Genomic DNA, 14,703 nt, shown 5'->3' with positions numbered 1-14,703 from the left:
TAGCGCGCCGCTAATCCCGGCCGGCAGCTGCCATTGGCGGCCGCGTTGCCCTGGCGACGGGCCCCGCGCGGAGCCGGCCCCGGCCCCGGCCCCGCCGCCGCCTTTGTTGGGCCCCGGCGCGGAAAAGGCCGGGCCCGGCGGGGGTCGCGGGCGCCGCCACCACGCGCTGCCGCCCCCGCTCCTCTCCTCTCGCTGCACCCGGGGCCCGGCGGCTCTAGCCGCACCCTAGGGTGTTGGGGCAAACCCTGCCGCGGCTGGCGGCGCGGGAGGGCGCCGGCTCCCCGGGCGGGATGCCGGAAACGCGCCGCCCGCCCTGCTTGGCGCTCCGCAGCCTCCCTGCTGGCCTCGCGGGTCCCACGCGGGTCCTGCAGCCCCGTGCCCCGCTGCCGGCCCGCACGCGTCTGCTGCACCTCGTTTTCAATAAAGGAACCGACTGCGCCGGGTGCCAGTCTGAGACCGCTGAACTCGTCTCACTTGTTGTCTTGGAAAGAGATCAAAAGAGGTGCTTGCGTGTAGGTTTTATTGGCAGCAAAAACCCTGTAGTTGTGGCTGTTTGCAGAGTTTTGGTCCCAGAGTTGAGCGGGGTAAGATTGTTTTACRCATACATGTCTATATAAAGCTTAGATTTTCAGGAGAGGTGATGAGATGATGGAGCTCTGAGGTGCTTTTGTGAAGCTCATGATAGGAGACAGCTTTCAAATTGTATGTGAGTGTTTCTGTAAATAGGTTTTCGCAAGACAAGGGTGCATTTTGGAGTACTGAGCAGACACCTGGTTTCAAAGTGCTGTCCGGGATGTAAAAAAGAGGATCAGCTTGAGGCAGGCTGCAGGCTCCTCTCCGCACACGAGGCATAGCTTGGGACGAGGCTGTGGCGCTTCCCCGACTCCGGTGCTCACGTGCYGCGGGAGCAGGCAGCCGGGCCCCGGCAAATGCTCTGCGGTGGGTTTGTGCTTGGATGCGCCTTGGCTGCTGCTGCTCCCAGGCTCTGYGAGGAAGCGGTTGCTGAGGGGGGAGAGGATGGCGCAAGTCAGCAGTGGGCCGGGCTCCTGCCCCGCTGGGCTTTGCTTTTTCATCTCTCACCTTGAGGCTCYAGCTACCTGAGCTGACGTCTTCACGAGCGGCGCCACCTTCAAGCACTGTTGGCCCGTGTCTCCCCGGTGCGTACTGGAGAGGAGGACAGATACGTGCTCAGCCCTTCTGCGAACTGGATAGGGGAACAGATCTAGCTGAAAAATGAACCCAACCAAACAATAAACCCGCTTGAAATATTTTTAACCTGCGTCAGGCTCCCCCAGCGTGCCGCAGCTGCGCTGGTGCTACGAAGGGCACGGCACAGGGGCAGGCGTGAGCAGTGACATGACGAACTGCCGCTGCTCCCCCCGGCTCCCGAACCTGCAGGCCGAGGAGATGCTTCGGATCCCCTTTGGCACTGTTAGATCGCTAGCGAGGCGCGTGGGTCTCCGTTGACTTAGCAAAGAGACGCCGGCCGGGACAGGAGCAGTGTGAGATGGGGGGAGCCGGGCRGCCTGTTGTCACCTCACTCCTGCTGTGCGGATGTGTTGGAAAAAGCCAAGGGCATCAAGGACGACRTCTCCTTGCTTGCAGTGGCACTGGAAACGTTAGCAACGGCTCCCGCTGTCCTCGTGGCATCGAGCCGGAGCTGGGTGCCCCTTTCTGCTAACGACAGCACCGTCCCTCCCGGACCAGGGCTGGTCACGCAGCGCCGGGGGCGCGCTGTGGTCTGAGCCCGTGTCCGGGTGTCTCGGGAGAAGGCGGAAAGGCGGCTCCTTCCCGGGGCGGAGGCCAGGGCAGCCATCAYGGGCCCCATGGAGCCGGGGGACCGGCGGCGCAAGGGGTCGATGCTGGGGAGATGGCTGGCGGGCGGCGCTGAGGGGGCGGCCGGGGCAGCTGCTGGCCGAAGCCTGTGCCCGTCGCGCCCCTCCCCGGAGCATTTGCACATCCAGTTTYGTAATCGGATTAAGGCAGTGGTATTAGAGAGGAGGGATGGGTCAGTGGGACAGGTTTACACTGGGGCTTACACAGAGGGGATTGCAGGGTATTTTTTAACCCTGCTCGGCCTGACCCGGCGAGCAGTGCAGATGTGTCTCTGCGTCTCTGCAAGGAAACACCCAGCAGGGAAGATGGGCTGGGGGGGAAGTGGCACCAGGCGGTGATGTGCTCGCAGGGGAGGAGAGCGGCACCAGGCCGGCGGGGGGATGGGATGCCGGCGCCCTTCCCCCACCGGGGAGGCAGCCCTCACTCAGGCCTTGCAGTAAATTTGCTCTAATTACAGCCTCCAGCAGTGGGAAACCTCACTTAGAGGAAAGGCTCCTCTGGGGTGGGGGCGGGGGCCGCTTCCCAGCTTTCCCAGGCGGGCTCTGTTGTCTGAGGCCTCCGCTTCCCCCGTCGTCGCTGGGAGGCCCCTTATTCCTCTCCCCTCTCCGGCTTTGCTTCTCTCCCCCCCCGCTTTAATTCTGTGCTCCTTTGAGGCTGGGATTTGGGAACAATGCGCTCACTGCTCTTTGCCCCCGCGCCGAGCTGCAGGCAAACAAGCGGGGTCGCTTGCTGCGGCGGAGGGGAGGCGCGGGGAGGGCAGAGGCGCCGGCGGCTCCGCCGGGCAGCACCTGCCCCCGGCCGGCTGCGGTGGGGGGCCCGGGCGCGCGCCCGGGGCGATAGCGCGCTGGTGCGTGCGAACACCCCTCGGGGTTTCCTCCCCGGGGATGGGTGGTCTCGATGCTCTCTGCTTTGGGGAGGCCGGGGGAGCGTGTCGGCGGCTGCTTGCGGCAGCGGCACCGGTCTGATGGGAGCCCTTCTCTTTGCAGGTGGACGACGCGATGCTGATGTTCGACAAGACCACCAACCGACACCGAGGTGAGGGACCTGCCGGCCGGAGGAGCAGGAGCTGCCAAGGGTTTGCTCCGTGCCGTGGGTAGGGAGGGGGTTAGTGTTGCCCCAGCAGGGCCAGCAGGTCACAGCTGCTCTTTATCTTGCCTCCAGTCGCCCCATCCCTCTGCATCTGCATCCTTCACCAGCGTCCCTGACAGCACAGAGGGCTTTTGTCCAGTGCGTTTCCTGTGCTGCAAAGTCGCCGAGTTGCAGATATGCGAGAGGAGGCGGCCCCGTCTCCTTCCCGGTTACCTCCACGGCTCCAGCCCGCACTGTCTGTCTTACCTTGTCCCGAGTAATCTGAGCTCCGGGAAAGCTGACACGAGAGCCTGACGAGTGCCCACTTTTCGCCCTTTCCTCGGCCCGGAGCCCACTTGTGCTCCCAGGTCACCTTTTCCTTCAAGTGGGCCAGCTGGAGTCTGGTTACAGGGTGGGAGCAAGGCTCTGGTGTTTGTGCTCTCCAGAGCCGGTCCGCCCATGGGTGCCCTTGCCTCACATCCCCTGAATGTGTCTAGATCTCTTGCGTGCGTCTTCAGGTTGGCTACCCTGGTGCAYGGCAGGGCTTGATGCCAGTATTGCSCCAGCTCAGAGTCTCGCTGGCAATGACTTAACCTGCAACCTTAGTGTCAGCCTCTTCCAAATCAGGGCCCGTGACAGCCCAATGCTGGGCCATGCTCATGTCTGGGTATTGATGAAACGCTTACCGGCACCTCGGCCACTGGACCAGCACACTTCCTCGCTGCTTTTGCTACGCTCTGTGTCCCTCGAGGCAGCCACCTCTTTAATATTTATTTTGAGCCTTTGAATCTGTTCTGGTTGCCTGGCCTRGGATGTTGTTCCGCCATCATCTTAGGAGAGAAAAAATGGTTTAACGCTTGTTCCTCCATGGATGCCTCCTGAACGCTTATTAATAAATGGCTGTTGGGCATTTCAGAAAGAGCAGGGAGAGCTCTCTTCGGCTGCGCCCGCAGCACGGGCTCTGCCAGGGTGCGCCAGGCCTCGCGATGTCTGATCRAGCTTGGGGTTGGTTTCAGCACCAGGCTTTTGCTCCCATGTTCCTGAGGCTCCCAGCTCATGAGTGTTGAGGTGAATGGTGTGCAGCCACCTGGGCACAGACGGACGGGGGGAGAGACTCTTCTYGCAGTATGGAGACCAAGTGGAGTTCTGGATTTGGGATCTCCGTCTGTTTTTAGAAGTTATTTTGAAGTGCCATGAAATTAGCCACTATCAATTTTGGAAACTTGAAAGCTGTTTAATCCCAGCTTGGTTGTAAGGCAAGCTTAAAGGCATCCTGTGACCTGCCTCCGCTCTCCAGAAGTGCAGGGTGTTACTGCTAGTATGGTGCTTTTGGTGCGGGTGGTGATGGCCTGGCAAGCAGCTGCTCATTTCTCCACCAACTCTCTTTGTAGGAACAGCTGCAGGGAACCTCCCCAGCGTTACCAGCCGTGCGGTTTGCCTTGCAAACAGCAAAGTTTAAAAAATAATTTAAAAAAAAGAACAAAAAAACCCTTGGTTTTGAGAGCAGTTGGATCAGAGAGGGTGGGAGGTACAGAAAGAGGAGGAAAGGGGAATCCATAAAAGGATGGTCCTGTCCTTGCTTCCTGTGCATAAAGGCATTTGCTGGGGAGCAAAGATGAGTGACGGCCATTGTCAAGGGCCRATTGTGTCAGCCCCGAGCCTGTGGCTCCTTCTCTTCTCCTGCCAATAAAAGAATGGGGGTAGCAGGCGCAAACTGTGCAGAGCTCTGACCTGATCAAGGAGTTTTGCCTTTTCTTCAGGGTTCGGGTTTGTCACATTTGAAAGTGAAGATATTGTGGAAAAAGTGTGTGAAATCCACTTCCATGAGATCAACAACAAAATGGTGAGTGCCTGGGGCAGAGCTGGAGGGAGAGGGCCAGAGCGGTTTCACATGGGAGAGCAGGGTAATGAGAGGGGTGCGAGGGCCCTGTGCGCTTGCTTTGCAGCGAGGAGATGAATTGATTTCTTTTCCTCCACATCAGAGCAGCCAGCYTGGGGGAAAACCCCACAACTCAGTGTGGAGGTGAACCAGCACGATACTAAGGGTTCAATGAGAAGAACCCAGAGATTCYGAAGTTGCATTAAAACCTCTTGGTGGCCTCGGAAGGGGCAGGGTGTTGCCTTTATTCCAAAATGAGGAAAAGTAGGCTTCGAGGCCCTTGGATAGGGCCAGGCAGTGCATCGAGAGCAGGACGAGGGGCAGAAGAGCAGCATGTGAGCTCCCCAGTCACCTGTTCCAGCTGAAGAGTGTGGGGCACGTTGGCCCATGTGGAAGGACAGTGAGAAGGGCTGGTGGTGGCCAGAGCCCGGAGAGGGCTGCCCCCGCTGTGCCAGCGAGCGGTGCCGGCTGGCCCACGGCCCCGGGCGCTGCGTGCGCTCTGTGGGAACGCTGTGTGCCAGCTGCAGCTGAGGCTGATATTTCCGTTCTTGTGGCAGGTGGAATGTAAAAAAGCACAGCCGAAGGAGGTGATGTCCCCGACGGGCTCGGCGAGAGGGCGGTCCCGAGTGATGCCTTACGGGATGGATGCCTTCATGCTTGGCATCGGCATGCTGGGTAAGCTGAGCACAGGCCTCTCCTGCTCCCCGGTCAGAGGTGTTACCCGGAGAGCGTCCTGCAGTGCAGTGAGCCGGGAAGCGGGGAGGGCGGCCAAGGGCGGCCTCCCTCCGCGCAAGGCCGGGGACATTGTGGAAGCGCTGGGAGCTGTTTGCGATCGCCACTTGCCCTCTGGTGGCACCAGGGAAAACTGCAAACTTGTCACTGTTCGGCTTCAGCTGGAGCCGCAAAGATGTAGCCGTGTGCTGGGGAGCAGTGTTCCTCCATAACTGAGTTCATGCACCTGCAGTGTGACACCTTAAAAGCAGTGATTCTCTGTCAGCTTTGGAAAAGGGCATACCAACATAGTTGAACTGGGTCTGGAATAATCTGCACCCAAGCATCTTCCTCCCACACTTCTGTAGGCTTTCTGATTAAATAGTTGCTTGAAGAGCCCTGAGCCTTCCCCTTAAAATACAGTGATCTGTATAAATGTTCTCACTGGCATTCAAAGGCTGTAAAGATGCTCTTAAAATTGTATTTAAGCTTTGTCTCACTTTATTCCCTTCCCCATGATACTAAGTGTTTTGCAAGGAGAACTATACACTTAACATGGGACGGTCCAGCAAGAACTCGGTGACAGCAGGCTGTGTTCTGTGTCTTGTCAGTGATTCTGAGACAAATGTGTTCAGATMCAAGACTTAAAAAGGAGAGGGTGAGAGAGAGTCCACTGTAGCCCCACTTCTTTGTGCCTGGATCAGGGAATAAAGCAGAAGCGTGGGTGCTGCTCCTGGCTTGTCTCCCTGCCTCCTGCTCTAGCCAGGCTCAGGCTGACCCGAGAGCACTGTTTGTTCCAGCTCATCGCTGGGTTTCCTGAGCAGTACTCAGCTTGCCTTTCGCTGCTCAGCCTGCCGAGTAGCAGTTAGTCACTGAACAAAACCCCAAGAAGGGCAATTTTTTCCCCTGTGTTTTCACTTGACTTATTGGAGGAAAATAAATCTGCAGCCTGCRGTTTGGGGTTTGCCTTTTGCAATCATCTGAATTTTAAACCAGCAGGCGCAAGCTGAGTCACTGGGAAATCCATGTATGCATGTCTTGGGAGATCTCAAATCAAATCTGAGTCAACGTCTTGCATTCTCCTGGGCTTGTTTGGGATAGGGGGTCAGCTTCGCCRGGAACGGCAGAGACTGTCGGCCTGCATGGTGCCAGGAAGAATGYTCTGCTTGCATTTGCCAGCGCTTCTAGCACAGAAGTGACTTAAGAGCTGTTCAGCCTTTCASATGCCCCCACCTCCCTGAGCTCCTGTTTGTAAATCCAGCTGATGCATCAGCARGCCTTAGTTTGCAGAGCTGGGAGCTTCTGACAAGAAAACCTCCATGTCCTTACRTGTTAAGAGAGGAAAAAATTAAAAGAGCCTGCTAAAAACTCCTCTGCAGACTTACGTGCATCATGCGCTCTACCTCAGCATTTTCCTGTTTTTTCTGCTATTGGCCCTGTTAGTTCTTCATCCTATGGGTCTCACTGTTTACGAGCAGATGGGGGCTGAGGACTTGGGCTCTGGAAGCTTATAGTAACAGAGCTCTTTTCTCTTCTACCAGGTTATCCAGGCTTCCAAGCAGCCACATACGCGAGTCGAAGTTACACTGGCATTGCACCCGGCTACACTTACCAGTTTCCTGGTGAGTGGTGCTCCCTGCTTGTTTGTTCAGTTTGCCTTCAGGTGGTGGGGGGCCCTGGCACCATCCACGATCAGATTCTGCCCCTTTCACCCTTTCCTCTGCTTGGTCTTTCTTTAAATTGGAGACGGATGTGGAAGGGGGAGGGGTGAAGCCCTGGAATAGGTGGGAACAGCCTGTCCTTCATTAGGATTATCCTCACACTCCAGTGACAGGAAAAGCCCAAGGCTGCTCTGCTGCCCTTTATGTGAGCCTCCTCCGTAGGGCTGCTGCTGTTGCACAGAGGGCCCCTGCAGCTCTGCTTGTCTCGCTGCCTTTGTGTGTGTYTGCCTCTCTTCACCAGCGTTGCCACTGTTCTGAAAGCAGCACCAGATTTTAAAACATAGCTTTCCACASGCCAGGGGATTCCTAGACCTCGGAAACACGGGAGCCTGTAATGCTATGTTTGTGGGCCAGGAGTTGTTCAAAACACTTGCAGCCTCCAGAAGACATCTGCTGGGGTGGTGTGCTGCAGCTCCCCAGTGTACTGGGTGGTTTCAAACTCCCCAGGCCACYATGTGCTCAAAACATGGACTCTGCAGTCAGTGGTGGGAACCTGCTGTGCTGCAGCTGCTCGGGGCTTTCTGTGGCTTCTCCTTCCCGTTCTGCACAAGCCAAGCACATGATGCAGAGCACACGCAGAAATTAGACCTTGCTGTTTTCTAGAAAAGTGGCAACTCTGAACATCCCTTCCTTTCTCCATCCCTCAGTCTAATGGTTAAAATTCTCAAGGGCTGGGAATGGAAAATGGTGTCTTGGCCTGACACTAGCCCAAGCTGTCTGTGGCTGAAAGTTGCTGTTGCCTCCTAGCTTTCTGGAAGCCGTCTGTGAATCTAGTTCATAGTAACATCAAGTGCCTCATAAAACCATGCCCAGATCAGTGTGGCATGTCCTGAGCATCTACTGGCATTGCAGCTGAGAGGTCACGTTGGATGGTCACAGAGCAGAGCTCCTAGGCAAACCCAAAGCCCGTGGGCTGGGCTGGGCTGCGCAGCGAAGCTCGCACGGGCCCTGCCTTGGCTAGATTCTRACAGTAAATGGATCCTTTCAGTCTCCAGGGTGGGCACCCAGCATCTTTCAGCCCCAGTTGTAAATTGGTTTAAAGAAGTTGTTGGCCTGGTCGCAGCCTGACTGCAGCCTGTCCCTGCAGCAGCCCCTACTGCCGTCTCTCCGCGAGGTCTCCCTCGGGCGTGTGACGAGTTCCTGAGCTGTCTTGCATTTCGTTTTTAGAGTTCCGTGTAGAGCGGACCCCTCTCCCGAGTGCCCCCGTCCTCCCTGAGCTCACAGGTCAGTCCCGCTCATTTCTTAAACTAACAGGCTGGAAGGGGAGAAGGGGGCTTTGGGCTGTTCCCGTGGTGTTGCTGCTCCGCAGCCTGGCGCAGCTAGACTGGAAATGTTCCTTACTGCTCTTCAATCCGTACTAGCTCCATCGAAAGCAGGGGCTGCAAGGATGGAGGGGGAATCGGAGCCATGTGCTGAGAAGAGCAATCCAGGTCATGCCAAATGAAGTCATGTAGGCATCAATTCCTAGATGGCATTTGCTGTTTTGAGCTCCTCATTGCAGGCTGGGTGTAAAACGGATAAGGAAAGCTGAAGAAAACAGGGTAACTTGTCAGAGGTCTACAAGTGGCCTTGGCCAGAGCTGCTGCCAGGATGAGTACTGGAATGCTGGGAGGAGGAATGGGACGCGGGGGGCACTCGTGGTTACCCCAGTCCTGGTTTCCCCATGCCAGAGGTGCTGCAGGGAATGCTTCCCTGCTCCGGGTGGTGCAGCTCCCTGCTACTCCCACACAGGCCTCCTGGGCAGAAGCGAGCGTGGTGGGACTCTGCGGAGTCCTGCAGTGCTCGCAGGATACCATGGAGTGAAATGGGGGCAGAGGGCTGTGCTGCAGGGACTCGTCCAGCTCAGCAGCCTTGACGTGCGGATTCCTCTAGTTCCTCAGCCCCTGGACTGCGTGCGATGTGCTCCTGCTAAGTGACGCTCCTTCTGTAGACTCTGTCTTCCGTGGCCGTGTTTGCCCTAGCTTTGTTCTCTCCATGGTGTTTGTTGTAGAAAAGCAGCTTTCTGTAGCTAAAGGGCTGCCTCCCTGCTCCCTCTGTGCTGTCTCATTTCCATGATGTCCCTTCTCTCCAGCACTTCCTTGCCCCACCTGTTTCAGGGTTTGAGTCTCCGTGTAAGGAGAGTGTGGAAAAGCTTCTTGAGAAGCTCTCCTGGGATGGATTGGTGCAAACAGGCTCAAAAGGGAGTTTCTGTGGGACAGAACAATGTTAATCCTCAGGGAATCTCTGTTCCTGATGGTGCTGAGGTTGGCAACCACCAACTAACAAATTGACCAGAGAGGGGAGAAATCCTAGCTCCCTCTTAGTAAAACCCTTCCCTGAAACYATGTGTGCAACTGCATAAGCACCTGAACCCCACCTCTGAGCTTTCTAGTTACCAAAGGAGATTTGGGTCCAGTGTGTATTTACCTGTGTGATTTTTCAGCAAAAAGCAGGCAATTTATAGAGGAACACTGGTATCTTGGCAAACAGTGCTTTTTGCCTCCCTGGCTGCACAGTTCCTCCTCCTAGCGGAGGTGGATCACCCAGAGCCTGGCAGTCACCGACGGCTGGGGTGCACCAGAGCTCCGTACAACAAGAAGTTGTTAATGCTGTTGTCCTGGCTGGGTGCCACGTTAGCTTAGAGCCCTGAGTGTCTCGCTGAAGTACCAGCTGGGGATCGTGGCAGTCTTCCTTCCCCGTTCTGCTTCTGCACTGCTAAACATCGACTGTGCAGCCGCTTGGCGAGGGCGAGAGCTGTAGTTCCCACATATCGTCTGGAGTTGGTCCCGTGAAGTGTGGGGCCCCCTCACTCGTACAAAGGCGCAGCGAGCTGTGCAAGTGCTCGAGGGCCCTTGTGCCTTGAAGTGGATGCGTGCGTGTAAATGGGCTGCGCTTCATGGCCTTGGCAAGTGGGGCCGAGAGGAGGGGATGGCACAGGCAGGGATGATTGCTGCAGCATGTCGGGGAGCGAACGTGCAGGTGCCTTGTCACCCCAAAGCTGATTCCTCAGTAGTTAGACTGCAAAAGTGAGAAGAGATTTTCCTGGAAGGAGACCTGGAGTCTTTCTGAGGAGACCCGGCCTCCTGGCTCGGTGAAAGCAGATTYGTTCAGTTGCGTGTTAGTGACTAGAGGCAGTGCTGGGGCAAAGGATGGGCGTGAGCTGCCTTTCCTCCCTGCCAGCGTCTTTGGGGGTGATGTGAAGCAGCAACATGCTCAGGTTGGCCCAGGGCCTGTAATGAGCAACTAACCCAGATACAAGCCCCATATGATGTGTGCTTGAAACAGGCTGGTGCCTGCTGCTAAATATTCCTGTATAAGCTAGTCTGAGTTTCAGCCTTCTAACGCGATTGATTTGTTCTGACCTCTTTTTATGGTGCTCTAAACAGAATCACAGTGAATTTCACATTCGAGCATRAAATGCTGACCCAGTCGTTTTAAGGGCAAAGAGAAACATACTGGCTAGATGCCTCCTACCCAGAGGGCTGGATGCTGGTAGCAGAAGTGGGAATTAAAACTGCTACATATAAATTAAGACTTACTGTTTTAATTAAGCCATTTCTAGTTCCTGCTCCCTGGGTATGTTTCCTGCTCTTCTACAATGAGTGGCAAGGGGTTGAGCAGTTCAGGAGCAAAACTCTGAGCAGGGAGGATGCAGGATAGAGAAAGAGGCTGTTGTTCAAGAGCAGCACCGAAGGATGGAGAGGAGGGGCTGAGCCGTAGGATGCTGAGTTGCTAGCTGCTGAGCTTCTCCACGTTTACAGCCAGACCTGGATCTCCAGCTTCAGATTAACTACATCTCGCAAGCTAAGTAGCAGCCGGATAGATCTGAAATTGCCCCTTCTGGTTTAGCTCTTCCACCTGCTGCCCTCAGCTGCTCCAGGCTGTGGGTTAGCAGAGCATGGCTAGTTTTTCCTCTGGGCATTCGTTGTGCAAAAGGATAGAYTTAAACGTGGGGCTGAGCGCTCCCTGCCTCTCCTCTCTGGATGTCCTGTGGGATACGCTAGGCTGACACACCTGCCTGGCTCTGGTGTTTCCCAGCGGGAAAAGGTGGCTCCTCTTCAGGAGCTCCCCACGTAGCCACGATGCCCCTGAGATACCTGTTCCTTCCTTTCCAGCAATCCCCCTCACTGCGTATGGACCAATGGCGGCAGCAGCGGCTGCGGCGGCCGTGGTGCGAGGGACAGGTAACTGCCACTTTCCTCCCCAGCGCTGCGTCCCGTCCCGGAGGTTTGCGCTGGGCTGGGGAGGGGGGTGGGACGGGGTTGCATTTTTGGGATCTTCACTTGGTAGTTTTGCTGCCTGCCCTAGGTTCCACCCCCAGTCGCACCGGTGGATTTCTGGGCACCACCAGCCCCGGGCCGATGGCCGAGCTGTACGGAGCCGCCAACCAGGATTCGGGGGTCAGCAGTTACATCAGCGCTGCCAGTCCGGCCCCGAGCACTGGCTTTGGCCACAGCCTAGGGGTGAGTGTTGCCTGCCCGGCTCGGGCCGGGGGGAGTGGTAGCCCTGGGGGTGCCAGGGGCTGGGGACGGGGCTGCCTCTCCACTCGGTTCTCCGCAGTGGGCAGCCCCCTCCCAGCCCGCAGCCTGCTCTCCCGGTTAAGGGACGACACCCACCGCCCCAGCACTGGCCCTGGAGCGCGGCTGGTGCCGAGCATGGCACTGGGGRGAGCCTGGGCGCTGCTGCCTCTCCTGGAGCAGCACTTGGGGCCAGACCTTTCCCCTGCCTGGCCTGAACTTCCCAAGGGCCTGCCCTGGCCCTGACAGTGTCCTCCAAGGTGTGCTCCTTAGAGCTGGCACCTCCAGCCAGAACCAGCTTCCCCAGGAGCTGGGCCACGGCCAAATTCATGGTGGCGGTCGGTCTGCTTTGCTTTTCTTTTGCTTGCTTTACAGTGGGGTCTTACCTCTTCTTTCACAGGGTCCCTTGATTGCGACAGCTTTTACCAATGGGTATCACTGAAGCTGGGCACCAAGGAGGTAGGAGGTAAGAGAGCTGCAAGCAGGAATGGGTGGTGGGAGCTGAGAGGACTGAAGCTGGGAGCGAGCCCCCTTGCTCGGGCTCCCGGGCAGGAGCCGTGGATGCTGCCGGGAGTCTCACCGGCCGACGCAGCGTGCAGGAGGGCAGTCCCGGGCCGGCTCGTGCCCCGGGTCTGTGGCAGGCCGTGCGGCTCGGCCGGCTGCGTTGCCAGGCCACGCTCCTCGGGCTGGAAGCGCTGTGGCGAGRTCGCGCAGTGTCTGGGCGTGAAGCGGCAGGCAGTGGGAGCCCTGAGAGGAAGAGGAAAGGATTCAGCCGGAATCCAGGGGCGGCACCGAGAGACAAGCCCGTCTCACCGGAGGTTTGGGAAGCCTCCTGCCAGCAGCGGGCCGGTCTCCCTGCTGCTGAGAGCAGTCTCTGGGGAGCGAGGTCCCCTTCCCTGTCTGAGAGGAGAAGGGCAGAGAGGGAAATCAGCCTGGTGCGGCCTGTTTCTGATTCAGAGATGGGCCTGGGAGGAAACTGGTGGATTGTGTCTGCTCACTTTGCAAACACTGCAGAAGTTTGTTGGTTTAAAAAGGAAAAAAAAACAAAAAAAATCCAAATGGAAGGCAAAACCTTCTAGGGAGGGTGCTCAGAGAGGAGTCCGTGGCAGCCTGGCAGGGCTGCGCTGAGCCGAGGACAGGCTGGGCTCCRCCACGGCACGGCCGTGAGCCTGGAATATCACCGGTCCTGGCAGGCAGCGCYGCGCGTGGGGCCCTCCCTGCCAGGCCTATGTGCGGCCATTAAAAACGGAAGCGTCTCTGCTGTGCCCCACTGCAGTGCCAGAGAGATGCAGAGCAAGTTGCCTGGAAAAGTCTGGGGCAAGTTTGGATGTTGAGTATTTCTGTCAAAAAAAAAAAGGAAACCCAAGGGAAGAGTTGTTGGTTGTTCTAGATCCCGTCCCTTCCCTCCCCGCTGTCTCCCGCAGACTCCCCAGTGCCCTGACCGAGGACGGCGGCTGGAGGATCTGGTGAGCCTCGGCTGATGAGCCAAGGTTACCTTTTTCTGGAATCAAACTGCACACTGCCGGCTGGCTGCCAGGCTCCCGCCGCCCTGCCCTGATCTCTCCCTTTGACCAGACCGCACTGGACTGAACCCGAGGAGATCATCTCGCTTTCTTACTAACCACCGACGGTTTACGCTTCCCCCTTCCTGCCCCCCCAGCCCACCGATTCTTCTTTTATTTATTTTATTAGCTGTTAGTTTTATTTTTTTATTTTATTTTTTTATCTTTTTTGGGGCTCCTCCTTCTTTTTGTTGTTTGCTCTTTCCCGAGCTAGTAGACATATTTTATGAATTGGCTTTGTGATTGTGTTAGGTAGTTTTTATTGAGGAGTATTTTTATTTGGCTTTGAAACTGTTTTGAATATTTTCAACTCTGTTGTTGTTGTCAGTGTTTTTAAAGCACGGTATGTAACAAGAATGCAGTTCTGAAGAGAAGAAAGAGACACAGAGAGAGCAAAGGCTGAGAGGAACTGATGTATTTCTATTTTTTTTAAAGAAACTGTTTTTAATTGTTTCTGTTTTGTAAATGTGAGGCTTTGAAAAGCGTGAAACTCCAAGGATCCGAAAACGTTGGACATCGCTATGGAACAAAACAAATGTATATTTTGCTAAGTGAAAAACACTATCCTTAGAGCTGAGAGAATTTCTGTTTTCCTAGGTTTAGTTTTACGTGGGATTTTCTTTTTCCTCCTGTATAATATGTAAATATCGCGAGGTGAACCTGGCTGCCTCCTGCAGCCTGGCTCCAAGGAGCAGCTCCAGGTCCTGGACTTGGTGCCGCAGTGTGAGCAATACTCTCCAGCAGAATCCTGACAGGACTCCGTTCTTTTTTTGTACACCTTTTACTGTAAGATTTTAAGACCTCTGAYGAGATGGAAGGGGGGGGCGGGGGCGAGACGTACCGGCCATCGGCCGCATCGCTGAGCGGGTTAAAGCTGCTTCCAATCGCTCAATGTACAGACTCCGTCACCGGGCTCCGTAGTGCCAGCGCCTGGTTTGGCTTTAGGTAAAAGGGCTTTACCGCCACTGCTTGTCTTGGTTACCCTGAAAGGACTTCACTCTCCAAACGCGATCGCTCACGTCGGGATTTCCGGGGAGGGGGATGCTCCTCCGGAGGCGAGGGCATCGGAAGGGATGTCGCCCGGGCGGGGGGCCACTCGGCTGGTGGGTCTCTGGAGGGCAGGGCGCTGGGCTGGGGAGTCGTTAACTGGGCGGGAGGGCGGGAGGGTGGTGATCTGGGGGCGGGTTAAGGGCTTCTCAGGGATTATACAAATTACAGGATCGCAGCTCCCCGTTTGCTTTAGTCTGTTCTGAAGAGCGGGGGCATTTGTGCGTTGTCGCGTGCGGGGCTGGTCCGGTCCCTTCTCCAGAACCTGCTGGGGCTTCCCCGAGTGTGGCCCGGCCCACGCCAAGGAGCAGGCTCTGCCCGGGAAGCCTCCGGCAGGAGCATTAGGGGCAGGTTTGGGTCTGGATTAAGTGAACCAAAGACCT

General features: G+C 56.6%; 1 protein-coding gene across 1 annotated transcript in view; it reads left to right on the top strand.

Annotated features, from left to right (window-relative positions):
- The window catches only part of MSI1 (musashi RNA binding protein 1), a 34,158-nt gene extending 19,739 nt beyond the window's left edge, over positions 1-14,419 (top strand). The window contains exons 6-14 of the mRNA XM_085326122.1: positions 2,823-2,871; positions 4,665-4,747; positions 5,341-5,458; positions 7,036-7,116; positions 8,383-8,439; positions 11,310-11,378; positions 11,503-11,657; positions 12,112-12,177; positions 13,136-14,419. Of these exons, the coding sequence (XP_085182248.1) occupies positions 2,823-2,871; positions 4,665-4,747; positions 5,341-5,458; positions 7,036-7,116; positions 8,383-8,439; positions 11,310-11,378; positions 11,503-11,657; positions 12,112-12,153 (654 nt within the window). The 3' untranslated portion in view covers positions 12,154-12,177; positions 13,136-14,419. The remainder of the gene's footprint in view (positions 1-2,822; positions 2,872-4,664; positions 4,748-5,340; positions 5,459-7,035; positions 7,117-8,382; positions 8,440-11,309; positions 11,379-11,502; positions 11,658-12,111; positions 12,178-13,135) is intronic.
- Positions 14,420-14,703: the final 284 nt, after the last annotated feature.

Source organism: Rhea americana, unplaced genomic scaffold, assembly GCF_003343005.1.
Source record: "Rhea americana isolate MKP2758 unplaced genomic scaffold, rheAme1 scaffold_128, whole genome shotgun sequence".
Classification (NCBI taxonomy): Eukaryota; Metazoa; Chordata; class Aves; order Rheiformes; family Rheidae; genus Rhea; species Rhea americana.
The sequence above is the reverse complement of the archived record's forward strand: the minus strand, read 5'-3'. Positions and strand labels throughout refer to the sequence as shown.